General features: G+C 37.7%; 4 protein-coding genes across 6 annotated transcripts; 2 read left to right on the top strand and 2 right to left on the bottom strand.

Annotated features, from left to right (window-relative positions):
* The first annotated feature begins 29 nt into the window (after positions 1–29).
* On the top strand, positions 30–5605 carry LOC135644943 (uncharacterized). Of its 3 annotated transcripts, XR_010498631.1 has the most exons (8): positions 30–910; positions 990–1134; positions 1946–2206; positions 3489–3570; positions 4251–4447; positions 4795–5064; positions 5325–5408; positions 5472–5605. XR_010498631.1 is itself a non-coding variant. In XM_065162933.1 (7 exons), the coding sequence occupies exons 1-6, from the start codon at positions 708–710 to the stop codon at positions 5062–5064; spliced, it is 1158 nt and encodes a 385-aa protein (XP_065019005.1). In that variant the 5' UTR covers positions 30–707; the 3' UTR covers positions 5325–5497. The 3 variants fall into 3 exon arrangements, 2 of the variants coding, with proteins under 2 accessions (XP_065019005.1, XP_065019013.1); XM_065162933.1 differs by having other exon boundaries at positions 5325–5497; XM_065162941.1 differs by lacking the exons at positions 5325–5408; positions 5472–5605 and having other exon boundaries at positions 4795–5291.
* A 93-nt stretch (positions 5606–5698) lies between these two features.
* On the top strand, positions 5699–9523 carry LOC135644936 (probable serine/threonine-protein kinase PBL17). Its single transcript, XM_065162923.1, has 6 exons — positions 5699–5916; positions 6300–6589; positions 6794–6929; positions 7404–7540; positions 7733–7856; positions 8697–9523. Exons 1-6 carry the CDS (start codon positions 5874–5876, stop codon positions 9431–9433), a joined length of 1467 nt encoding a protein of 488 aa, XP_065018995.1. The 5' UTR covers positions 5699–5873; the 3' UTR covers positions 9434–9523.
* Positions 9524–10636: 1113 nt separating this feature from the next.
* Positions 10637–11374, bottom strand: LOC103981026 (large ribosomal subunit protein uL11). The gene has a single exon (XM_009397599.3). The coding sequence runs from the start codon at positions 11328–11330 to the stop codon at positions 10830–10832; it is 501 nt and encodes a 166-aa protein (XP_009395874.2). The 5' UTR covers positions 11331–11374; the 3' UTR covers positions 10637–10829.
* A 655-nt stretch (positions 11375–12029) lies between these two features.
* On the bottom strand, positions 12030–24836 carry LOC135644928 (biotin carboxylase 2, chloroplastic-like). Its single transcript, XM_065162912.1, has 17 exons — positions 24668–24836; positions 24469–24525; positions 23352–23686; positions 23015–23156; positions 22160–22258; positions 21970–22026; positions 17649–17720; positions 16561–16650; positions 15518–15577; positions 14189–14374; positions 14013–14105; positions 13850–13931; positions 13460–13566; positions 13231–13306; positions 12617–12663; positions 12394–12456; positions 12030–12315 (listed from the first exon to the last, which is right to left on the bottom strand). Exons 2-17 carry the CDS (start codon positions 24508–24510, stop codon positions 12271–12273), a joined length of 1596 nt encoding a protein of 531 aa, XP_065018984.1. The 5' UTR covers positions 24511–24525; positions 24668–24836; the 3' UTR covers positions 12030–12270.
* Positions 24837–26828: the final 1992 nt, after the last annotated feature.

The raw sequence follows: 26828 nt of genomic DNA, 5'->3' as shown, positions 1-26828 counted from the left end.
GATTTCTTGTTCTCCAACCGAGGGGCTGACCATATATCATCGAAGCAAGGATTCGGAGTCTGTCCATCTTGTTCTCCAACCATGCAGGATTTCTTGTTCTGAGAGTTTGCCGTTGGCTATCGGAAAAGACAAAAAGGAAAATGCTAGACAGATATGCCTGGATGATAATGCATATGAATTCTAAAGAAATATTGAACATATCTGGTCCACGTTATTTTAAATCGAAATGTTAATCAAAAGAAAAGCATGTTGTAAATGTTAATTAATGTATGAAGAAATTAATTTAGACTTTTTTATTTTCTTAAAAATACATTGTCCTTTTTTTGTTGTTGCAATAATCTATGTTGGCCTGATAGAATATAGAGATCATGATAAGGTGTTCTTATCGAATCCCATGGATCTCGAATCTGACAACAATTTGCATGTAAAGTTTATTTATGATGCAAATACATCTAAATTGGATATAATTTCGGGGAATTCAAAGTTCTGATGTTGATTATCATGTAATTAATTATGTCCAAGAAAAGGAACATTTATATGGTCGCGTACTATTTCAGTCAACCAAACAAACCCCTGTAGATACACTTCCCTCCAACTCCCAAGCAAAGAATCCAAATCTTCTCCCTCTCTCTCTCTCTCTCTCTCTCTCTCTCTCTTTCCCCACCTCCACCCTTCATTCTTCCTCTGATCTCTCCGCCAACAACAAGATGGACAGACTCCGAATCCTTGCTTCGAATTCGGCGGGAACATTGCTCGCTTTGGACGAGCTCTGGCCGGAAAGCGCCGGCGGCGGCTGGGCGACGGTGGTGGTGATGCTCCTCGTGTCGTGGAAGCTCCTGCGGCTCTTCTTCTACTGCCGCCGCCCCGTGGCGATCTCCGGAGCGTATTTTAGAGGAGGTTCTTCCGCAAGGTTTGCCCTTAAACCCTTATGCTTTCGATCCCTCTTTGTCGATTTTAGTTAGATGAGGTTGTCGTGGCTCTTGCTGCAGGGCATCCAACCTCATCACCGATGCTGATCTGAGAGACTTGATGATTAGTTTGGAGGGGAAACCCAAACGGAACGAGAGATGGGAAGATCTGATTGATAAAACCAGTAATCTTGTGTCCTATAAAGCAAAGTTCTTCCGTCCAAAAGTATGCACCTTTCATCTGTTTCAATTCCGATCTTATGCAGGCGAATCTTTGTAACTTCTAGAAATGACTTATCGATTAATCATCTGGTGTTTTCATGTGTTTGACCATTCATGAACTCAGTCCTTTGAACCAGCCACTCATATACATGGACTAAATTGATTCTTCTTATGGTATCTCTTTAGAGCTTCCAATGTATTAGGAGGGAAACTTTCCCATAAATGCATGCCTATTCACCTTGTCAATCGTTCTCGACTTCATGATAGCATTATTGTTAAAAGCGACTGACAAAAGAAGAAGGAACAATGGCTTGTTGGAGCTGTTAATATGTGAACTAGCTACTATCTGCTGCCTAAAACATCAGTCAGATAAGTATGCTTACTGTTTAATTATTTAATGGAGCTTTCCTCTTAATTGTTCTTAAATCCCAGTCAGAAATTTAGGCTCATTTGACTCCAAGAGATGATATGATATTCATAGTTGCAATCTAGCATTGTCTCAATGCTAATGAATAGATCACTACTAAAACTCTTGCCATCTAGCATTATCTCAATGTTCTTTCACTTGAAACTTACACCATCTTAGCCAGTGCACCGAATGCAGCCAGAGATGGTTTTGTGCTTTCTGTTGGTCATATACATCAGAATTCTTTCTTAGTTGCCTCTAATTTGAACTTCAGGAATTAGTTATTATATTAGGATAACTCTTTAAACTCATGCAAGCTGAAGAAAATACTATAGAGCAAGCAAACCTTCTACTAAAGCTAATTGTGGGCAGTGTTTCAGGCTGACTCAAAAATATGCATGGTTTGCAGGATGGCCCATTGAAGTTCTACAGCATTACAACATTCGAGAAATGTTCTGCAGAGCTATTAAGAGATTTCTACATGGACAATCAGTACAGAAGAAAGTGGGACAACATTGTGATTCACCACGAGCAGCTGCAGGTAGATGAAAATAGTGGGACAGAAATTGGACGTTGTATTAAAAAGTTCCCTCTCCTGACACCAAAAGAATATATATTGGCATGGCGCGTGTGGGAAGGAAAAGACAAAACCTTTTATTGCTTTACCAAGGTAAGTCGAAAAATCTTTTTCAGCCACCAAGCTCATATACATGTTCAGTTAGTACCTTGAATCATGTATCACTTTGATTCCTGCATGTTTTACCTCTGGAGTTCATGCTGCGTAACTTGTCTTTTATGTTCTATTTTGGTGAAGCTCAAGCTTCACTTAATCTAAAGAACACCAGCTAGTATTAGTAATGGGGTTGCGTCGCACCAACACATTTTATGTTATGCATTAGCTTGATGACAGACTTTACCTTAATGAAAGAAACCCAGATATCTAATATAATAACTGAAACATGAGAATAACTCAAGATGCATCATATTGCTTGCTGTCATCATCTTATTATGATACATGAACTCTGTGCCCGGATCTTGGATGTCTTTCAAATAGGGTGGTACCTGATAGTAGACTATATTATTACAGAAAATAAAGTACAATAGAAATGGATGAAAAAAAACAATAGAAGGGATAAAAAAAAAAGAGGAGAGGAGCATTGTTGCCGCAAGAAAAAATTTTTCTCGGCAACAAAAGGCACCATTATATTTAGCCAAAGTGCCATCTGTTTAGTGATACTCAAGCAGACATCAGTACCTTTGTTTGGATCTTAATGTATCTAGAATTATAGGAATCAAGTTAAACTTTTTGTCCCAGACAAAATATTTGTAAATCATCCAAACTTGGAAGTATGTCTTAACAATTCACTTGACCCTGTATTACTTACAATAAAGACTTGATCATAATCTACTCGGAATAGACTCCCTAAACAATTTGATAAATTACCTTTAAAGCATTGACTTAGCAATTCTAGTTCTCGTCTTCTCTCTATATTCGTACCAACTTACTAGTAATTAGGACCTGTTATGACGTTGTCAATGTTTCTATTTGTTATACTGTCTGCTGATACTGTCAACTGCAGTCATAGAGAATTTTTTCTGGCTTATTCTACAGCAGTGTTTCCTAAGTTATTGGAGATTAGTTTTTCAAATGTGTAATATCGATCATCACGAAATGTCTAATGCAAAAAATAAATCAGAAATTTTTGCACGAACAGTTTTAGTTAAGAGGCATGTGAAGTCGTCTTTGAAGATTATGCTCAGTCAATGCAAGGCATTGCCCTTAAAATGGTGGGAAATATTCTACCCAATAATTGGGGAAAGTATTCGATCCAGATGATACTAAAGCTTGTTGTCATATGTCTTGAAGTCTTTTGAGATTTGCCTTTTCTCATATTTGATAATGTTGCTCCAAGGTCTGTTTTCTCTAATATCATTTGGAACTGTTTTTGTAGGATTGTGAGCATCCTATGCCTGTAAGACAAAATAAATATGTTCGTGTTGGTTTTTTAAGATCAGGTTGGCGCATAAGAAAAGGCAAGCAGATTTTTGTTATCAAATTTGTGACTTTAATATCATTGAGAAATAAGTTTTTTATATTTATTTTTTATATTGTGTGCTTCTTGAAGGCATGGATTGACTAGGTTTATGGTATCAAAAACATTAATACATATTCTTCTTTATTATGAAGTTATAGTCCATAATAAGGCCAGTTTAATTATACTTATCTCACAAAACAGCCACTAACCTTGATTGACCTGCAATGGAAACCCTTGCCAACGTAGTTTAGCTAAAAGATAATTTCCAATGTCAAAAACTTCTCTTTCGTGTCATAATTTTGAGCTTTTGTACTGAATAGGTCAGAATGCTTGACTCGAGTCACTTGTATGTTTGTGATCTGCCTAACTGATATTGAATTCTTCAGCATGTGTATAACATCTGGTACTCTTATAAACCAATCCAAAACCCCAAGATATAAATTCTGCCATGAATTTGATTTTGGATGTCAGCATTCAGATAACTCATTAGTTGATTTATTCCCACAGTTGACAAAAATAAACCAGTATGAACAATCCTGATTGTAGTAATTATAGAAAAGCTCGAGGAACATGTGTTCTGAATCAGTGTAGCTTCTTGTCTACTGTTACTCATCTTTTTATGTTTTACTCGTCTCAGCCCTTTATCCAGTGCTAATTAGGTGAAGCTTTCTGTCACAGTTCCCGGTAGGGATGCATGTGAGATGACATTGGTTCATCAGGAAGATGCCGGCATCAATATTGAGATGGTAAAACTGGGATTTGCCAAGGGAGTATGGAGCTATGTGTCTAAGATGAACAATGCACTGCGTGAATATTCCTCCTGCAGTCCAATTCACTTGACACCAGTCTCTACTCTTCATCGACTTATCAAAAAGGTCAGCATTACTATTACAACTCTGCACCGTTTACTGTTTCTATGGTATCGCGGGGAAAAAGGGAAAATAACCCACATTCTAACCATTAAGGTTGGCCACTTAGCAAGCATAATGGATATAGTTTTCTGCATGATTTAGTCATCCATATGCAAGTTTGTTTTGAATGGAAGAGTTCATAGTTTGTTGTGATCAAATCTTTGTTATTCTGCAATCCCGAAATGCATTGTGACTTTTGTTTTTCTATTGACTCATGCCAAATTTTGAGCTGATCCATATGTTATGCATCTACAAATAATTTCTGTATGCTAATTTCTATTGACTCTAAACTGGACTTTGTCCTCACTCAGATCCCACCGGAGTTGGAGGCAAATGCTGAGACAAGCGAGGAAGAAGTTCCAAAGAGATCAAGCAGTGTCTCTAGCAGACGCAGTAGAGCGAACATATCACAGAAGAAGCCATCGAGGTCTCCCAAGAGGTGGATTCTAACAAATGGGCTTCTGCTTCTCGGTGGCATCATTTGCCTTTCGCGAGGCCGCCGCTCCACCACCATCGGCACTCAGCTGGCCGTGCCATGCATTCTTAAGAAGCTTATGAAGCATGGAACAGAATCAAGCTAAGTTGAGACCTCCCAACTTGCACTGAATCCATTGTTTATCCTTCATGCAACCTCTCCATGCTGTCATCACAACTGCACTTCTTTCCTCTGTTTCTACTAAATTGTACAAAGCAACAGCAATATATATATATATATATATATATATATATATATATATATATATATATATATATATATATATATATATATATATATATATATATATATAGGAAAAAAAGGTTTTTTGAATTGGATCGACTTAATCTGAAAGTTCTTTTGCAGGGCACTAAACGTCTCCAGGCGTTTCTAGTTATGGTTGGAAGGCACCTTAAGTGGGCCCCATTTCTACCTCCAATCAAGCGACAGGTCGGTTGAGGAGTCTATGACCGCCTTTTACCGTTTCTGTCGCCTAATCTTCCTCCACCTCAGATAAAAGGTTAAACAACACGGGACGCGTAAGTCGAACGCGCGCGTACCGGTGAGAAACCAAGCAAGGTAGGCCCCAGTTCGGGAATCACAATGCTTTTGACCGAATCAAGCCGGTGTTGTGGCGACGAAGGGCGGGTAGCGCCGCGAAACGTACACGCGCGTGTACGTTTAGGATCTGCCATCTCGGTGGAGATAAAATGACGCCGAAGTGCCTCGTCTCGCCTCTCTTTGCTTCCCTTCGCTCTTGCGCCCGGCGATTCGAAGGGCTCGAAGCCCCTCCGGGGGGCACATCGGGCCCGCCTCCGCCGCCAGGTCCCTCTTCGGTCCATCAGATCAAGGGGGGGGAGTGGGAAGAGGGGAGAAATGGACGGACGGCGCTGACGTCCTCTCTCCGTCTCCTTCATGGGGAACTGCGTTTCGTTGAGAGGCCCCCTTCCGGTGTCAGGTGATTTCTCCCAACACATCTGAAGAAATAATCGAAGAGATAACTCGATTCGTTTTCGTCATTATTCGTCACCGATGTATTGGTGGTCGCAAATCGTGATGCATTAATGCATCTGTTGAATAGAACCCTAGCGTCGGAGGATTTGGCTGCATCTGCATTATACTTGATTGCATAGTGTTGACATGATTTAGTGGAAGCAAATTAAACCCAATCATGACCAGCGATGGGAAAGCTCCGATTCCTATCTGTTTCCTGAACTACTCTCAAGACCTTATTTTGGTGTATTTTAGATGTTGCCATGATTGATATTTCGTTGCTATAATACTCAACGAAGTCTACCTCAGTTCGAATTGGTAATGATTCTTCGGCACCATCTTTTGTAGGGGAAGAGACGTTCGCAAATGGCACCAGCGATGCTGCGAGGCAGCCTCCGATACGAGATGCTATAGACCTTCAAGAGATCGCCGGCTATAGCAATCTCCACACGTTTACATATGGTGAATTGAGGCTGGCTACTGATAACTTCCGTCCAGATAAAATACTTGGTCAGGGAGGGTTTGGCCTCGTCTATAAAGGTGCTATAGATGACAATGTCAGACCTGGTCTTGAGTACACTCTAGTTGCTGTTAAAGAGCTTAATCCACGGGGATTCCAAGGGCACAAGGAATGGCTGGTAACCTTCGTGTCTTGGACTTCTAATTAACCGTGTGAAGTTACTGTCTTTATTATGCATGTGATGTCTAGTAAAATTCTCTCGATAGGATCATGATTTCAATCTTGCAATTGGTCAAGAAAAATTGGATTTTGATTAAAGCCTGGAACAGTACATATCTGAGAGGCTCACAGTTAGTTCATGGGCTTCTTGTTTGTTTGCCAGGCAGAAGTGAACTATCTGGGGCTGTTGAGCCATCCAAACCTTGTGAAGCTTATTGGCTACTGCTGTGAGGATGAACATAGGTTGCTAGTTTACGAGTACATGGCCTATGGGAGCCTAGAAAAGCACCTTTTCAGAAGTATGATGTTGATTCTCTATTGTTAAGTTGATTTCTTTCTCTGTTTGAAGTCACTGTTTGATTTTGATAAATTAGAAGATGGTGTGTATCTTTGATTTTTCAATCAGCTCCTTTTTATGGTAAGAATTCAACAGTCTTGCTAGAAAAGTTTGTTCATCACGAAAAAGTTAATGTTCATTGTTTTTTTTTTCCCAACACATTATGTGCCATATTCCATCATTTGGAACAGTAATCAAGTGCAGATATTTCTTTTCAAGAAACTTGTTATTAGTACATTATTTCTAGAGCATCAGTCACAAGACAAGTCTTCTGCTTTCATGAATTAGGGTCTGCAGCACAACTACTCTTTCAAGTTTTCAAAGCTATTTAAGGTTATGAAGAATGATCTAAATCAATTGGAAAAGATATCTAATGAACATTCTGGCCTATTGGTATAGTTAATTGTTGTATGATCTTATAGTACTTTGATATCAGGGTCATGTGCTACCTTGCCATGGTTGACTCGGATGAAGATTGCTCTGGATACTGCAAAAGGGCTTGCTTTTCTTCATGGAGCTGAAAGACCCATCATCTATCGTGATTTTAAGGCATCAAACATCCTGATTGATGCGGTTTGGTCTTTCTTTCATCACCCTCTAAACATACGTTTATCTTCTCTAAATACAGTTTTCATTCTTGTTGGGAATTTCAATTGAATAGATAGTCTTGAACATACGAATGTAGTAAAAATACAACATTATCGGTTTGAGTGAATGACTGATGAGATAGTCTTGAACAATGTCCCGTATTAATAATATATGCAGGAGTATAATGGAAAGCTATCAGACTTCGGCCTCGCAAAGGAAGGGCCCATGGGAGAGCAAACACATGTTTCCACCAGGGTCATGGGTACTTATGGTTATACAGCTCCGGAGTATATATTGACTGGTATGTTCTAAGCGAGTTTTTTTATGATGCCTACAAATTGTTCTTAACAGAATCATTTTGTTTAGAGGTCCTCAAGGATAATCAAATTATACACGATTTGGATCCTCTATAAGTGAATCTGTCAAAAACTTACACGAAGATGATCAATTAGTTTTTACTCCATCCCTGCCTTCCATACCGTGTCAGATTATAGAGGCTCTCATTCTGTAGATCTTAGATTTTCTTTATCTTAAAAGCCATTCAGTTTCAACATTAATCATTATACTCGTTGTTACGAGGCTCAAATGAATTAGCAGGAAGAAATATCATATGAACCACTACAACCAACATAGTTTAATATTGTAAGACTTGGAAAGTGAAATCTAGTTGCTTGTGCTGACATATTATACACCCGGTTATTCTCCACTTATCTGTTGTAAGCATATTAAAGAAAAAGGAACAGAAAAAGAAACAGTAGTCTTCTTATCATGGAATTAAGATCCAGGTTCTTTGTCGATACCTAAGTAATTGGTAAGGAAGGATCAGTATTGTTCGGATCAAAGAGAAGATAGAGGAGAAAGAGAGTATATTTTCAAGGAAGAGGAAGTGAAAGAGAGTGTGAGAGGAGGAGAAAGAAAGAAGAAAAATGAAACAACGAGTGTCATTGATATCAAGGGGTAAATTTACCGTTCATTTCAATACCGATCTGTTTACTATAGGTAAAATCATCTTGGTTGATATATTTTAAACCTTGCTTTCAGAACATTTGTTTATATGTTTAGTCAATTGAAGTTTGATGGATTTCGGATAGTAAAGGAAACAGATATATTTTGAAGTGACTTTTGTAGCATTATTCAACAGGCCATCTGACTTCGAAAAGTGATGTTTATGGCTTCGGAGTTGTGCTGCTGGAGATGCTCATCGGCCGAAAGGCGATGGACCCCAGCAAGCGAAGCCGACAACACGATCTAGTCAAGTGGGCCCGTCCGCTGCTTGTCCGCAGCAGGAAGTTGCTAAAGATCATTGACCCGAGACTGGAAGGTCAGTACTCAAACAAGGATGTGGAGAGGGTGGCCAGATTGGCATACGATTGCCTGAACCAGAACCCCAAGATGAGGCCTGTCATGAGCGAGGTGGTCGACGTCCTCCAAGCCATGCTCAGGAAGGAAGAAACCACCCTGCCTCACAGCCCTGAAGCTGCTATGGCCCCTCCTGAGGTTGGCTCTGCAGTGGGGGAGCAAAGAGAAGCTGTTGGACATAGAAAAGGTGATGTGGCCCTTCCTCAGGTTGGCCAGGAAGATGTGGATGGCTCTGCAGTTGAAGAGGAGAAAGGAGAAGCTGTTGGACATGGAAAAAGTGAGGTTGGCAACGAAGATGTGGGTGGCTTTGGAGTGGAAGAGCAAAGAGAAGCTGTTGGCAAGGAAACTGTGAATGGCGCTGCAGTGGAAGAGCAAGGAGAAGCTGTCGGACAACTTAAAGGCAATGATGATGGGCACCAACATCATGAAGATTACAGCGGCCCCCAGGCAGAGAACCGAAATGAACTCAATGGTTCACTGCATAAATTTTCCCAAGAGATCCAAGTCATCTATTGTTGAGGGTGCAGTGTGAAGTTGATTGTGACATTAATTGGAGCCGAACATGTTTGATTTTTTATTGGTTAATGATTGAGTGATTCATTTGTTCAATCTGAATGTGAGGATTGATTATGCTGTGGTGATATATCATTGATAGATCAAACCTTAGGGAATACATGCAATAGGCATAACTGAAATTTAGCATTCTTTTTGGGTGGCTTCATGTACAAATAAAATAAAATGTGAGACACAATTGACCAAGTATTTGTTCAACATAATTTAGGCAAAATTGTCTGTTCTTTTGCAACCTAAGAGATGGATGTTCAAGTAAAAAAAAGACCTCCCTACATTTAAATAAGACTGCATATATTGATCTTCTCCAAAGTCCACCTTAAGGAAAGACAACAGATGCATCACAAATTCCATTGTTTGTTGCAATGGAAATGTTAAGAAGATGTGAGTTAGCAGTTATTCACATCATAAAAAAGTAGAGATAGAGGAGAGGGAGTGAATTGATAATTTGTTCAGAGAGAGAGAGAGAGAGAGAGAGAGAGAGACTGTAAATAACAGAGGACACTAAATAATTTGATGGGGAAGGGGTGAACATTTCTTCAGGAATTGATTGAGGAAGGTTTCCCTACCCTTCCAAAAAAAAAGAGTCTAACAGATGTTGATGGATAGGTCAAACTGTTTTCTTCATCTGTGTGGAGACTGGAAATTGGTGGCAATCAGATATGCACCACATTCTTTGTCCTCCTGCCTGATCTAAACACTTCATATAAGATTCAATTTCTGGTCGGCATGAAACTTTCCTATTAATCAAATCATGGCTATGGGTATGGCTCAGAGCAAGGAACCAGAACATGTTAGCTTATGATCCAAGAGTAATCTAGCACAATGTTTCAAACATGGAACTTGTTTCAGGATTCTACTACCACAAGAACACATGAATAAGAGATATACACCACATTTTTTTGTCATACGGCCCAACCTAAACACTTCATATAAGATTCAATTTTAGGTCAACATGACACTTTCCTTTTCATCAAATCATGGCTTGGTATTTTGGATCTTTAGCTTGACATCAGTATAGGTTAGAGCAAGGAACAAGAACAAGTTAGCTTATGATCCAAGAGTAATGTAGTGCTGGTTAACCCACTAGGATTACCATCTATACCACAAGGTATCAAACATGGATCTTGTTTTAGGACTCCACTACCACGATAAAGGGAACACTAGCAATTAAACTCGTATTAATCCATAGATTTACCTCCAAACATGAACTAAAACAACAAAAAGAAGCACATAATTTGCTAGGAAAAATAAGGCATTTTGTGCGATTCGAGATAAAAAGGAAACAGTAACAAAGGGAACAACTTGAAGCAATACAATAGGGGGATGCAAAGGGAACCTGGTCTCACTCGAGCGGCACCTCGACGTCGCCGTCGGAGATTTCCTGCTGGAGGTCCTTGGGGTCCTTCCCGTCGACGGTGCAGCCGACGGAGACGCAGGTGCCGAGGATCTCCTTGACGGTGCCGGAGAGGTCCTTGGCCATGGACCTAGGCCGCATGACCCTGGCGATCTCGACGACGTCGTCGAGGGAGATGTTGCCGTTGTGCTTGATGTTCTTGGTCTTCTTGCGGTCGCGCTCGGGCTCCTTGAGGGCCTTGATGACGAGGGCGGCAGCGGAGGGGACGACGGTGACCTTGGCCTGCCGGTTCTGCACGGTGAGCTTGACGGTGACACGGAGGCCCTTCCAATCCTTGGCCGTCTCCTTGGCGATGTCCTCGCCGATTTTCTTCGGGGAGAGCCCTAGAGGCCCGATCTTTGGCGCGAGCGAGCTGGCAGCGCCCACCTCGCCGCCGGTCACGCGAACGTAGACGTCGACGACCTGGCTCGGATCGAACTTGGGCGGCATCTTGGCGGCGCCGGATGGCGGGGGTTTAGAATTAGGGTTTTCTCCTGACGCGGTGCATGAGCGCATGCCTATATAGTCTCTCGTTGGCGGACCGGTTCAAATGTACTATTGTGAACCCGGTTCAGCTTGGCTCAACACTACCGGTCCGCGCTGAGACGTAGAGCTAAGCTAAGCTTAGTACGACGTAGGCGTTGAAACGGATAATGTACTTAGTTCAAGCGATCTAATAAAGTAGAAGGATTCGGATCAGATCATATTTAAGATCAATACGGATGTGAATACTACACGATAGATATATCATTTACAAATGGACAAAATTAATATTACAAAAAAAAAGTCGATTTCATTTAACAGAGGAAAATAAGAAGAAAAAAAATGATGCCACGTATTAAAAAAATGAAAATTCATATTTAATTAACATTTTAAGATATATTTAACTATTCTTATGCTCAAATACATGTATAAAAGACGTACTAGTGGATGAATTCAGATATAAATATGAATACTAAGGACGATAAGAGCAGTGTATTATGTCACTCGTCAACACAATGATCCAAGGGGGGCGAATCTAAGGAACGAGATATGGCGATGCTCAAGTTAGAACATATCAAATGGGGAATTTGGCATGAACTAAAAATTTCCAGTTCTAAGGACATGATTAAAATATAAGAAAGAACCTCAATGTTTAACAAATCAAAATGAGTCCCAGAAAACAAACTCCCTATGTTCAAAAGTAATGTCCTGCCAATGCACATCTGTTTCTTTCCTTCTTTTCACTTTAAATAAAAGATAATTCTACATCTGATATGGTGACTGTAACCCAAATCTGCAAGTTACTTAAAATAAAACGCCTCATATGCCAGAAAGCATGGTAAATTCTAAGCAAAGAGACAAAATAATCACTTGGTTATTCTGATGCCGAACCATTACACAGATCAATTTAGTTGCTCATTGCGGCTGCCGTAGACAGGATCATTTTCTGGGGCTGCATTGAACGGAAATGGTTTAATCATCTTCAAAAATGTGTAAAACTCAGATTAGATTAAAATGGATCGATACTCACTGCAGCCAACTCGTTCTCATGCTTAGGTATAAAAGCCGTGTCCACCTTTCCATTTCTGAAGTCCTGTGTTTCAATAAGCATGCAAATTAGATGAGAGAAGTTAAAAAATCAAGAGTTTCCCAGCATAATTTTCTGGGTAGAAATCAGTATTGACCAAGAATTTCTACATAGTTTATCGAACAAATAGAAAAGGGCTTCGACACACAATTTGAAATTTTGGTACCTCAACATTCAGAATTAACTTATGGTACTCAATAGTGGTAGGAACTCCTGTTTCAGAAAAGATACTAATAATCAGTTGCTAAAAGCAATTTGGAAATAAGTATGCCATATGACAAACAAATGAACCGGGCTTCCATGTCTCATATAAAAGCATAAGAAAGTTTCCACACTGGTGGTTATTTTGGGAACCATGTTATCTGGAATTCTCACATTTATAATGCAGTTCTAACAATGCATCGAATATGAAACACTGTTTAAACACAACGTAGTTTACCTCTTCCATTATAGATTTTCAGGAACGGTCACGAAGAAGAATAACACAGATAAGAGTTGATTATTGTCAATAAATGAAAGTAAATGCTAAACATTAATGTAGATAACAAGGGAAGAACGGTTATCATCTAAAAGGATCTCAAACTTCTTTTGTTAATAAAATATTTGAAAAGCATGGAATTTAAGTCAGATAAGCAAAGAAGTTAATAGTAGCTCCCAACAATCGCCATGTATTCATCTGTCTTAATTATAAGAACTCTTGCATCATTAAAACACGATAAAAGAGACATAAAAATGATATCCTAGATTCTCTAATTCACAGTGCATTATTGGCTTACAAACCTGTGATAATAGTGTCATTCAGCGCCCTTTTCATTCTTTCTATTGCCTTCTCCCTTGTTGGTGCCCAAACAATAAGCTAAATCATAAAGTTATGTAATCAAGTTAGCTAAACAATCCAATACTATCTTATCAGCATATCAGAAAGACTGGTTAGCTAAAACCCCATAACAGAACATTAATGTCATAAAATGCCCTAACTAATTAGTGAAGAATAAATCAACAAAGGCACCTTTCCAAGTAGGGAATCATAGCTTGGAGGAACCACATAGCCCGGGTAAATGTGACTATCCATTCTCACAAATGGACCTCCAGATGGCAAGTATGAAGTGATTCTCCCTGCAGTTTTTGCAAGAGAAATTAAAAACAAGCATTTACGAATAGAACACTCAAATCTATACCAGTCCATATGCAAATAAAGGTTCTAATGAGTGAATAGAAGATGAAATTTATAAAAGTCCACAGCTCAAGTCCATAAAAGAAAAGGCCGAATAAAGGCACAAAGAATTTTGTTAGTGGAGAAGATGAGGAAAAATATTTGCAGAAGAGTTACAATAAAGACTCTTCCCAATCTTGTGTTAAATTTACAAACCATCCAGTAAAAACAGAGAATGGAGAATACCAGGCCCAGGACGAAAACCTTTGAAGGCATCTTCTGCATTAATACGGCACTCGATTGAATGCCCTCTAAGAACAATATCTTCCTGTGGATTACCAATGTTATAATAGGTTATGAGCTGAGTCCAAATCAATTATTAAAAATGAATTGTAGATATAATGTTCACCTGTTTGTAGGTCAGCCTCTCTCCGAGAGCCACTCGAATTTGTTCCTCAATCAAGTCAGTTGAAGAAATCATTTCTGTGACAGGATGTTCTACCTGGTTTTCATCGAAAATAAAAAAGGTATAAGGAAACCGTCGAAATTCTAGAGACTAGCATGAACAATAGAAACCATCAATACCTGAATCCTGGTGTTCATCTCCATGAAGTAGAAAGAACCTCTTTCATCCAATAGAAATTCAACAGTTCCAACACCAATGTAACCTATAGATGCAGCAGCTGCTACAGCAGCATCACCCATAGCTTTCCGTAGTTCTGGGGACAAAGCAGGTGATGGAGCTTCCTCGAGAAGCTTTTGATTTCTCCTCTGTCAAATCATTTTAGTTATAAAATAATCCTCAGGAACTGTTTTTAGTTGGCTATTTATTCTTCCAATGAAACAAAAACCTTTTATTTTGGGACAATTTAGAGCAATTTCAATCAAATGGAAGACAAAGTTAACAGATATTACCAATTGAGATGTCAATTTCTGTTCCAGAATTCATGCAGGCACCCATCAAATATTTAACTTGATATTTTCTTCTTCCATTAATTTTCTTTGTTAGTATTTAGTCACCAGGTTTCAGAGATCGAAGACAGCTCTAAAAGTTTGTGAGATATTATTTTGATCGATTAGCAAAAAGTTTGCAAAGCAGGTGACAACGGTTCAACTTGTTGAATTAGTCTCTCTGCTTGCAAAGGTTGCATATATTGACCCTTTCCTAACTATGTGTTAGCAAAAGCCTCATGCTGGCTGACCCTTTTTCTGTAACAAAAAGATTGCGATCTCAGGTAATAACACTAAAATTGGATTAGATGTTATTCATCTATGAGACAAATAAGAAATGGCATAAAACCATACATTGAATATGAAAGGAAAAGTCTAACAGGGTAAAAGAAGACAGCATTCAGCAATATCCTTCATCCTTTTGGTCCTTTCGCCCTAAAATAAAATTCTACATCTCACATTTTTATAATTGGAACACATACAGGGAAACTAATGAATAGATTTTACAAGATGTTCAGTATTCTGTAGAAAGTTTCGAGGGCACAAGAGGATAGCAGGAATCTCAATAACATAATAACTTGAAAGCATAATGTCCGACTTAGTGTGAAAGGAAAAACCAAAATGGTGAAATGATTAGTACAAACTGCACCTAGTAATATGGTTGCATACCTTTCCAGATACAGTAATTGAAGTTCACAGAAGTATTACAAAATATCAAATACAACAAAATGATGTTAATTAACAGTGACAAAGATATGAAATAAAATAGTCAACATGATTGCTACTCAGTTCAATTCTTGGTATATGATTTTTTATTATATGTTCTTTCAAGTTAGTTAAAGAACACAAATCTTCATAAAAAAGACAAAGACTTGATTCAGTTAGTTAACTCGAGACTCTGCAGAAGTTGAGCAACATAGAGATTAGCTGTTAAAGTGAGTTGAAGAATATATATTTAAATACCTGAATGCTGCAATCACGCTCTCCAAAATGGACAACATTACCATATTTGTCTGCAAGAACCTATGAAGACACATAAAGCAATAGTAATTACAGTTAACTAAGATCTGAATGAACTTTCTATAAGACATCATGATATATATGTATGTATATATATATATATATGTATATATGTATATATATATGTATATATGTATATATATATATATATATATATATTTGTGTGTGTGTGTGTGTCCGTCCGTACACACACACACATATTCTCAAGCTCACTCTTATAAGACACGGAAAATCAATACAAGGAAGTTTTGAGAAAGAAAAGGTAACCGATTTCAAAACAACTAAACATGGTGATAGCCACCTAAATGTGGTATCACGATAATGTTATCCTAGAGATTGAATAATGAAAAATAATATCTAGTGAAATCAAGATAGTTAGAAATTTAGTTACAAACTTGAAGAATTAGACAAGTATTTTCTTTATTATCTGCATTATAGTGTGTAAATATTAATGAACTGTTGAAAGTATTAGTATCATTTTCTCATCTTTCATATTCACTAGCCATTATTCTATTTATCACCATATAATAACTACATAAAATTTCATTAGTTCTTACCAAATTCCAGACCTTAGTTCTTGCCATAATAGACTTCAGATTCAACTTGGTGCCCAGAAATGCATTAATCAAGAGAGTTCAAATCTAGTTATTCTCATAATTTATTACTTGCTGGAAACAGCTCTAACAAAGTTGACATGAGAACATATCAACAAATTACGAAATCAATTCTAAGATATATTAACCATGGATAAGATATCCTACATGAAACTTAAATGCTATGATGTTCCAATCTAGAAGTTAAACCTGAAACACATAGTTAGCAAGCTAAAATGTTAAAACATAATTAACAAGCTAAAATGTGATATCTAGTAAATGACTGCATGGAGTTTAGCAAGTTTAGTTTAAACATACAGAACCAATGAAATTTTTTCTACCATTTATCAGTGCCAGCATCTTAGTATTTATACCATAAACATGAAATTTTACCTGAAACTCAATATGCCTTGGATTCTGGATATACTTTTCCAAATAAACCCCATCATTTCCAAATGCCGCTGCTGCCTCACTCTTAGCTTGCTGTATATAAGAGAACAGTACTGTTTAAACTTTAGAGTGCAACTAGAATAATGTCCATGTACCAAGACCAACAATCATTCAAACAGAATAGTTACGCAGCAAACAAATTCCCATGGCATTGGAACTACATTTTATATAGTCTCCAAGTGGATATAATCGTGAACCATAATCCATGACATGGATTATACTGTACTCAGTGTCTTTTAGCCTTTTATAGAAGAAACTATTTTATAGTCGTTCCGTTTAGCCTTGACTTAAGAACAACTGTGTCCTTTATTCCAGAACCTCCTGAGTTAATAATTCCTAGTAAAGAGTGTCCCTGTATAGAAGACTTGTTATAAAGAGTCATTTTCCACATGGTTTTCTGGTTGTTTTAACTTTTAAGGTAGAAAAGAAAACAATGATATTGTCAGAGCATTATCATATCTTCAGGAGTTATCTAATGATGTTCAGCTATAAAAAGAGCAAAGATTGGACCCTATGTTACCAAAATTCTGGTCAACCCATTTTCATAAATTGAAATTCAATTCCTCTGAATCCAACCATGTTTTGAGTCCTAATAGGACTTTTTGACAGAATGCTCCAGCAAGGTGAAAAAGCCCATCTGATGGTCTGAAATATGAAATATCTGCATAAGGTAATCATTGCTCCAAACTTCCTTCCCCACCAAATTCCAGAAAGATATATTACTATATATATCCATTGCTGTGCTCTTTTAAGAATCCACAAACAGTAGCTTATTTCCTACATCAGGACTCTAGTCTCACCAAACAACGATGCTATTATTCAACAGACACCAACATAAACAAGCCCAAAAACAATCCAAATCAAACATGATCGGAGTTGAACAAATTGACTCAGAATAAAATAAATTCAAACCCACTCAGACTAAATGAATTCAAAATTAACTTAACACCACAAAAGGACAAAATAGTGACCTAAACTTGGAGATAAATAAGGCATAGCATTCAGTGGTACAAATTGGGCATATAGCATACCAGTAGCAACTTCACAAACTCTTCAGGTTCTTTTGCTAGACGCATTCCCCGTCCCCCACCACCAGCAGTTGCCTAAAGGAACGTGAGAGAAACAAATGAAGCATAAATCAAATGTTCCAAAAGCGAAGTTAATTCAAGATAATATAAAAACTTTGATTAACTCCAAACACTAGAACTGATAACTAAAATACCAAATGAGATTCATGAGATGTCAAGAATGAGCCAAAAAATCAATTTAGATAAGTGATCAAACACATCTAAAATGAGCATCTTGACCCAAAAGTAACCTAAGGGAAGTTGAAAAAAATAAAGTTTTAACCTTAATAGAAGAAGAGGCAAGAGCGAGATCATGTCGTTCCATGGGTCCCTCGTTTTGATGGAATGGACTCATCCTACATAGTGCCAAAGTCGAAGGAAGCTTTGAGGCACATGCATCTTATCTCTACGAAGCATTTAATGGAGAAACTAAGGCGACTCAACTTGCAGAAGCGAAGTTGGGGTCAGAAGACCTAGGCACGAGGTAAGAGGACGCGAACGCGAGTACTCTTGATGAATATGTTGTAGTGTTGCCATTCGAGTTGCTGAAAGGAAGCGATGGACAACGGAGATTATGCTGGGGGCAAGAGCCTAGGATCCAGACAATAACACACTAATCTTAACGAAGTCGATGGACTTCGAGAACCGCTAGGCGACGGACTGTCCTAGAGTTGTACTTCGACTGAGTGTGACTTGAGAGCGGGTGGACGAAGGTTAATTGCCAAAGGAGCAAATAGAATCAGAGGCAGTGGAGGCCCTGCGATGTGCTGTCAAAGGCCACACATGGAGAGATTGCAGTCCAAGTTCATCCCATAAAAATCATAATGCAATGAAGATGTCACCAAGAAGCGACATGATGCAGTGGATCGTGGTGGAACAATTCGAGGCAATACGACATACGGGAGAAATCCCGCGAGGGATTTGATCATATGGAGGTATGATCGGAAACTATTGGGAGCTCCACTCCGATGAACAACACGACAACAAGAAAGGCAATGGATTCAAGGAGTGAATGTCAACGAGTTTTTCATGCGTGCATTGAATTTTGCACTGGATAAAAGCCTTGGTCATCAGTATATAAGAGCTATGTACCACCGAGGAAAAATTTCGAGTGCAAGTACCAGAGAATCCCATGGGGTGGCTTGATCATGCAGAGGTATGATCGGAGCGGTTGGAAGTTGGACTATTTTAGAGCTCATTTTCGCTTAAGGGAGCTTAGAAAGTCATATGACAAGACCGAGTAAGCGAACGTTGCTACCAAGGGCGTAAAGGAAAATAGAATTGGCGCGAGCCCTGCAACATGATAGTGAAAGTCATGCATTGGAGTTGTAGTTTATCTATCCATCGACCAAGGGGAACTACTCGGAGAACACATAGGTGTTGAAACAGATGGTCGAAAGGAACGAGGAAGCGACGACGAGTAAATAGGGACTGAGCTACCCAAAATCAAGCGTCGATTAGAATGGAGGTAGACTCGAAGAAATGCCGCAATGCCACAGAGGCAGATCTATCGATAACGAAGAAAGAGACATAGATACAAAGCTACGGATAGTAGGGCCATGGGCATGACAACGCCATGGTACCACAAAGGCGGGTCTTCCGTGGAGTCATCGATCCCTTGCTCTCATGGAGGGAGAGCGCTTGGTCGTTAAAGGGGCTAAGGAGGTGGAGAATACAGAGGTAAACTCCAAGAAACGAGACATGAGTGAAGGGTAAAGGCCAAGGAACCTCGTAAGACTGGTGTCGACGGGTTTCTCATCAAAATAGCCGAAAATGAGAAACTTTAAGTCGATGCAGCAGTGCTCGACCAAGAAACAAAGTAAATAATACGTGGTGTTGTACCTTTTCTACTCAAAGAAGTAGACGAGAGATGATGGAAAAGATGGTACAATCCCAAATACACCCAAAACCATTAGACACTTGCTCCAAGTCGGGGCAAAATTTTGCTCTTTTTGGACAAAACTTCTTGCATTACAAAAGTTTGATGATAATAAGAAGGCGAATCGCAATAGCTAACTCAACGCAAGAAGTGCAAACACTTCGGGTGCTTCGGAAGTGTAAGCAAAGAGTAGGAGAAGGCTAGTAAGGGTAGTAACCTTTGTCTTCCCAACTCTTAAAAGAATAAGTGAAACCCAAGTACCTCAATTCTCTTATTTATCCAACAAAAGAGCTCTGCATATGTTCAAAGATCCCTCGAAGAAACTTAATGGAAAACAACAGTTGTTAAATCCTCGCCAATGGTGATCGGTGTAACCGAGAATAAATTGTCCACTTCATTTCCCAACAGAATGCCAATCAAAAGTGGGAGTGAAGCGAACCTATTTGAAGATGACAACCAAGTACAAAAGGAATCGATGGGCAAATTTTGTAAAGGAAAGACCTAAAAAATTTTATAGTCTGCGAAGCGATGCTCGTTAAAGCTCCAATTGGCATCCACCTAATTTAAGCAACGCAAGACGTTTAAGAGACTAACACATAACAAGGATTTTTTTTTCCTTCATTTGAAAGATCCACAGGAACCAACAAATATCAGCATGACTTGACCAACCCCACACTAGAGTCGAGTCATTGACGAGTAGAAGCAGCATGGCGGATCAAAGTTCGACTACTAAACAATAATAGCAGAGACCAACTAGGAACCAAGAAATGCATTGCAACTAGAGTAGAATATTGAAGACTCAACAAAGCAAAAGAGATGCAATGTCTGCAAAGGCTTCGACACGAACGTTGAAGGAATAAGTGGGGGAGAATGTCACGAACAAAACTATAAATAGTGTATTCGATATAATGCTTGTATGTCTATATCTTTTGATTTTGTTCATGCTTTGCATAGCGTATAAAGGGATTGCAGTAGACTTGGCAATCACATTTTGGTTAGCTTTTGTGGTCGTTTCAAGCTTGTAAATGCAGGTTGTGTGCAGTCGTTGCGCAGAGGCAAAACTGTCCAAAAACAGAGTATTCAAGCAGCCATTTTGGGGGTTTTCTAGCTCCACGAAGTGGTGTAGAGTATTAGCTAGCACAGCACCCAGGAGCTACTCAGGTGGCACATGGTTAGATAAGTCTTTGAGGTAATGTTAGGGCTGGTTCGTTGTCTTGTTTCATAGTAGTGTCATGTGGACATGTTTGGCTGCGGCGGACCACGTTGGACCCTTTATCGTGTGACCGTTCAGAGCTTGCAAAATCTATGATTATAATTTGCATTGTCTATCAAGTGTTTGCTTAAATGACTATTTGTGGGATCCCGATTTAAACGTTTCCTCTAACCCGTCTTCTCATTTACGAGTTCTTAAGGGACCATAAGAGATTTCGAGGAAGCCGACTCTTTGTGGACGGATATACAAAGGTGCCGCACGACTTAGGCAAAACCAACTAAGTATGTGACAGTCTGTGACAGTATATTAAAATCAAAATAAACAAAAAAGAAGAGTCGATATTCTTTCTCGGTAATATTAACTATTAATACACAATGTCATGGACAAGCAGAGCATTCTGTTTATCAGACCTCTTCTTAGACTTTCACTAGAAAACCATAACAGTTGACAACTTATCCTACTTCAGTCCTTCCAAAAGATCACGACAATTAAAATTCCCAAGTCTTTGGCAAGTTCTGGAAATCATAAGCTCATAAAATCAGCTTATACACATCAAAATATTGAGGTGAAGATAATAATATTTTGTTGCAGACTCCTGTTCACTAGCTTTTAAGATGAACCACATAAACATAAATATAAATTACTGTGTCAAAGACTAAGGACAATTCTTGTCGTTGACCAGGAAAACTAAGGCATCCTGGGCATGCATTTACATCTGTTTCACCACAGATCTGCATCAATTGTGCCAAAGGAAATAATCCAGACATTTTATTGGAAGAATCTGAGCACTGATAACCCATAGGTATCCTTCTTCAAGACTTGCACGTGGTTCATGGTAATGTTGAATTCCTTTCAAATGCCAAGCACTCTTCCAAGCCAAAGTACTAGGACTAATTGTGGTCATAATAAGCTCATGAAATCAGTTTCTTGGAAAGTAACATGAAACAAGAGACAAGTCAATGTCCATAACAAATGATGCAGCGTGAAATTGACTTTAAACCCATGATATGAAGAAATTATCTTTATGTGGTGTCTTTTTCTATAATTTTTTGTTAAACGGCATAAATCTGAAATAACATTACCACGTAAAAGAATGTGGATCTTTCTTGACAGTAATATAAACTAAGTGTACCCTGAGATAATAGCGACAAGAGAATGGTATTGACAGTGTATCTCAGAAAAAGAAATTGTACCTTGATCATGACAGGAAAGCCAATTTCATGAGCAAGCTTCACAGCCTCCTCTGTTGACTATAAAATATAAATAACAAACTTTTTAGAAATTGGCGCACTGAATCAAACACAATAATGCTAGTAAATCATACTTGAGTAGTAATTCATGACATGAGATGAGAACTGATGTGCAAGAAAGTCTTTCTTCTACCTGCAATAGTCCATCGCTTCCAGGTACGGTAGGGACACCTGCTTTCTTCATTGTTTCCCTAGCTGTAGATTTATCGCCCATTACTCGGATGCTGTCAGGCTAGCAAAGAATTAAAATCAGGTCATTCTTATAGGCCCATGACATATAGTAGTAAAAGTATGACTTATTCAACAATGAAGCATACGTGTGGTAAATAATCTAGAGGATGAGTTCTACATCCATTAGGTTAGGTGAATAATTTTTTGTTTTCAAATCAAGAAAGTGACAGGGTTGACAAACATAAAGTTCCCTGCATGACACTGTTTTCTGAATTGCATCCTAAAGGATTACTTATATGATTAATTACCTTTTGATTGAAATGATAAACAGTAGGATTAAGTTATACTTTGTTAGATGCACTTTAGTTGGACTTTACAATGAAGCATCACAAAAAACTAATCTAACACCAAATAAAGTAATTAAGCAAAACTTTTTTCTTATTTTATTTGACCAAGAACCATAACCAGAAGCGAACATTTGAGAAGTTCCTTGTAAGCAATGACGAAAACAAAAGTTTCATGAAACATTCTGTGGAAATACAGACAATGTTCATATCAACCCATGTCTGCATAGCACTGGCATAGGATTCAAGGATATCAAGGGTGACAAAACCATCAAATCATGTCAACAAGCAAAATTAATACTCTTAAGCTTGTAGTATTGCTCGAACATCCAATATTAGATAAAAAAAAATAAATCTTGATGGCTTTTTGAAATGTAAAGAAGTCAAGAAAATAGATACTTCATATTAGTTTTGGTGATTAAAGTTCTAAATCTTAATTCGTAATGCCAGCTGTCAGAACAAAAATTGCTTACATTTGGGCCAATAAAGTTGATCCTATGCTCTCTGCATATGTCGACAAAACCAGCATTCTCAGCTAGGAATCCATAACCAGGATGTAACATGGTACATCGATGACTGACAGCAGCAGATAAAACATTTGGAATGAACAAGTACCTGTTTAACATATAAGAACACATAAATATATAGCTGCCTGAAGATCTTTCTCTATGCCTTAAATGAGCAACAATAAATTTCAAGAGGAGAAAAACTATAGCAGATTACACTAGCTATGGTTATAGGAAGTACTACTTTTTTTGTTTTTCGGGAGTTGTATATTAACTAACAATGATAAGAAAAAGCAGCACTTACGATTGACTGCTTGGTGCTTCACCAATGCATACTGCCTCATCTGCGAGCCGCACGTGAAGAGCATCCCGATCTATTGTAGAGTGCACAGCAACACATGGTATTCCCATTTCATGTGCAGTTCGGATCACCCTGACTGCAATTTCTCCTCTATTTGCCACAAGAATCTTCCCACCCTGGCAAGTTGCATTAAGAGCCCCTCCATTATATTTTAACCTCCTGTTTGTATGAGCAGTCATTTGCCTGGAAGAACACACTTTATGGAAGACTGGAGAATATCCCACACTAAAGCTACATTGTGAGCTTTTCATTCCTCCAGCATGTCTGGGAAACAACCCCTACAGATAGAAATATCATGAACTTGGATCGTTACTACACCAATTATGGGCTTCAGAAGTAACCACGAAGAAGCCTTCAGAAATAACAGCAATAAAAGCTTTCTTTCAAGTTGAAGAAATCATGCTCATACACCAATTATGGGCTTGGATCATTAACCAACTGATTTTTTTTTAATAAAATTCAAATCAGAAAGTCCCTTGCACACTGGTAAGTGAAATCACTAATCCTCATACTCCCTTTATTGCTACAACAATATGAAGTATTTAACTACAACAATTCTCATACACCTATATGAAGTATTTATAAAATTCGCTACAACAATATATTGTTCTAATTAGCGAAGCTTTTATTACTGTTAAATAATAAAACATGCAATTACTAAATAACGAAGCTCAAACCAGCTCAAAAACATGCAATTACTCTCCAAGAAACAATATATTGTTTTGGATAATAGATCAAAACACAAGCTTTAACCACTAATCGTATGAGCTTGATGCTTTGGATTTGCCACAACATTTTGGCAAATGACTACTAAAGGCCCCCACTAATAAATCTTAAAGACGTTGTAAACTAAAAATTGAAGCGGATTAAACTATCAAGTAAAAGCACACCTTTTGTTAGAACAAATACTACTGAGAACCTTTCACAATTATCTAGATCAAAATCCCCAATCTCAACCATTAACTCGTTTTCACTTCAATCATCATGTGCACGACCAGAAAAGCAAAAGGAAAGAGAAAAAAGGACCAAATCAACGAAGACGAACTTGGCAGTGACTTACGGGAGGCGACAACGCAGGCTTGAAGACGACAGTGAGGTCCATGATCGTCAGGAAACCCTAGAATCATCATCAGTAAACACAACTAAGGATACCCAACCACATTAGACACTAGAAGTAAACAAAAAGGAAGAAGAAATATAGATCAGCCCAAATCCGCCAAGAGCTCGGACGAACAAGCGGATCCGGCGAGAGGAATAACCTGAAGAAGAGAATGAGGGCCGGGTGAGGATTCGAGGAAGAGAAAGAGAAGCGATCGGAGAGAGGGAGGCGAGAGTTATAACGCCAGTTGGGGAAGAGGCAAAGGTGGGTCGATGAAATCGAGGTGACGCGGAGCTCGGAAGCTCCGCCTCCGCCGCTTTATACTCGATCCGGTTTTTTTGGGCCTGTCTCGTTCTCTATAGTAAGAGGCTTTTATTGAACCAAGCCCCCATGGTTGGATCGGGTACAGGTTCGCAGGAACCCGATCCGCTTCCGATCGAAGTCCGACTACCAAATTCGTGGGCACCGTCCACGTGTCTTTTGGACGGAGATGAACTTCTTTAATTACTTATCTAATATTATATGGATTATTTAGCTTTACATATAGAAAATAATGGAACGTTTATGCTCTTAAAAACAGAACATATGATGTGTTTTTTTTAAGTAATATATATATTTTTTGTGGAAAAAATTCAAGTTATATGGTCATATACCTTAGAAATAAAATATTATAATTAATATAAAATATTAAATGAAATATATTTTCAGGAATATTAGGATAACAACGTGTCTATACTAAAAGTTTTGAGTATTTATTGTTCAATAATGAGAGATTACTGAGACAGGTTTATAACTAAAAGCAGAATTATTAGTACAGAATATGAAGGCATGATAAATGAAGACTCCTTAAATTGAACAGAAATTTATATAAGATTATCGCAAAAGTGTTTTTGGGCAAGATTTATTATGGTAAAAATTAACAAATTAAAAAACAATTAAGATTAAAAAATATATTATTGTTTGAATAAGTATATATTAATATGATTATTGTTTTCGATCGATAATACTCGATATATGGAGTACAGTGAGTCATATTACATCAATTAAGAGTGATGATGATAGGTCTATTGTCCATGCTACATCAACAAATTATTTAAGGAGAATACTCCCTCGGTAAATACAGTGCTGTCAGACTGAATGAGATAAGGAGTATTGTATGATCCTTAGACCAAAATAGATAACTCGAATAAATTTCATATAATTAGATTGATAATTAAGATGCTAGATTATGTGATCATATTTAATTAGGTAAGATATATTATAGATATGATTGGATTTTAATTATAATTATTAATAAATAGAAAAAAAATTTATTTTAAAATAGAATTGTTTATGAGATAATTCAGTTCTCTTTCCAAATTGATATTTTAGATTCCACAATAGAACGTTTATAGATCAGATAAGATTTATTATTATAAACAACAATGAAAAGGTAGATATCCTAATATTGTTAAATCTAATTTTATTTGATTTTAATCTTAACATAAAAATTTGCTGTAGATAGTATAATTACATATTTTATACTAACATAAGATTAATCATATAAAATTCATAATATCGATAAAAGATAAAATAAAATATTATCATTTAAAATAACATAAAAAATCAAAATTAGAACTAAAATATCATAAAAAAATTATTTAAAACATCATAAAAAGGTTTATGGACATTGAAATTAAAATATATAAATTAAGTAGAATTTATGGTACAAAATAGACAGATGAATATATTATACAAAGGTAAAACCAAATACTCATAATTTGATCCCATTTTTGCCTCGTACAAAGTTCGACAAACGAAAAGAATTCATATGACTAATCTCGGACGTTACAACTCGTCATGGCTTCTCAATAACCGTAGGGTTTAAAATATTTTTCAGAATATTTTTTAAAGCTTAAATTTGTAGCAAAATTATAATCGACTAGAGTTTGATGAGCGCATTCTTAATCAAGTTTGATTTGATATGAACCTATGGTAAATAAATTATACATCAAAATCAATACCTTATATGAATGTTTCAACCAAACACGTTTAACCTTCTATCAAAGAGAAAAAAGAGCATAAACTTAACAAACAAAAATTAATTGGTGAATTACTTTTAAAATTTTTTGGTAGAGCATCTCTACTTTAATTTTTTTTTTTAATAATCTCCTTGATCATGGAAAAATATCATTTTATCACTTTTTTCGTTGAACTCATCGTTGCCTCTATCATCCCACCACTACTTATGTTCATTACCCGAGAGCTCGTGATTGCTCGTAATATCTTTCCACTTGTAATCTTATATGAGAATTGGTCGCTCCTTTTCGCCTATAGTTCAT

Source organism: Musa acuminata, chromosome BXJ1-4, assembly GCF_036884655.1.
Source record: "Musa acuminata AAA Group cultivar baxijiao chromosome BXJ1-4, Cavendish_Baxijiao_AAA, whole genome shotgun sequence".
In the NCBI taxonomy this organism is placed as follows: domain Eukaryota; kingdom Viridiplantae; phylum Streptophyta; class Magnoliopsida; order Zingiberales; family Musaceae; genus Musa; species Musa acuminata.
This window is presented reverse-complemented; position numbering and strand designations above follow the sequence as displayed.

Excerpts from the sequence above, each read along its gene's own strand:
- LOC135644936 (XM_065162923.1), top strand. The coding sequence starts at position 5,874 with ATGGGGAACTGCGTTTCGTTGAGAGGCCCCCTTCCGGTGTCAG. Across the intron at positions 7,541-7,732 it reads CAAACATCCTGATTGATGCG|GAGTATAATGGAAAGCTATC; the intron begins GTTTGGTCTTTC and ends TAATATATGCAG. Across the intron at positions 7,857-8,696 it reads TCCGGAGTATATATTGACTG|GCCATCTGACTTCGAAAAGT; the intron begins GTATGTTCTAAG and ends ATTATTCAACAG.
- LOC135644928 (XM_065162912.1), bottom strand. The coding sequence starts at position 24,510 with ATGGACCTCACTGTCGTCTTCAAGCCTGCGTTGTCGCCTCCC. Across the intron at positions 14,375-15,517 it reads AGCGTGATTGCAGCATTCAG|AGGAGAAATCAAAAGCTTCT; the intron begins GTATTTAAATAT and ends ATGATTTGACAG. Across the intron at positions 14,106-14,188 it reads AGATGAACACCAGGATTCAG|GTAGAACATCCTGTCACAGA; the intron begins GTATTGATGGTT and ends GATGAAAACCAG.
- LOC103981026 (XM_009397599.3), bottom strand. The coding sequence starts at position 11,330 with ATGCCGCCCAAGTTCGATCCGAGCCAGGTCGTCGACGTCTACGTTCGC.
- LOC135644943 (XM_065162933.1), top strand. The coding sequence starts at position 708 with ATGGACAGACTCCGAATCCTTGCTTCGAATTCGGCGGGAACATTGCTC. Across the intron at positions 2,207-3,488 it reads CCTTTTATTGCTTTACCAAG|GATTGTGAGCATCCTATGCC; the intron begins GTAAGTCGAAAA and ends CTGTTTTTGTAG. Across the intron at positions 3,571-4,250 it reads AGGTTGGCGCATAAGAAAAG|TTCCCGGTAGGGATGCATGT; the intron begins GCAAGCAGATTT and ends TTTCTGTCACAG.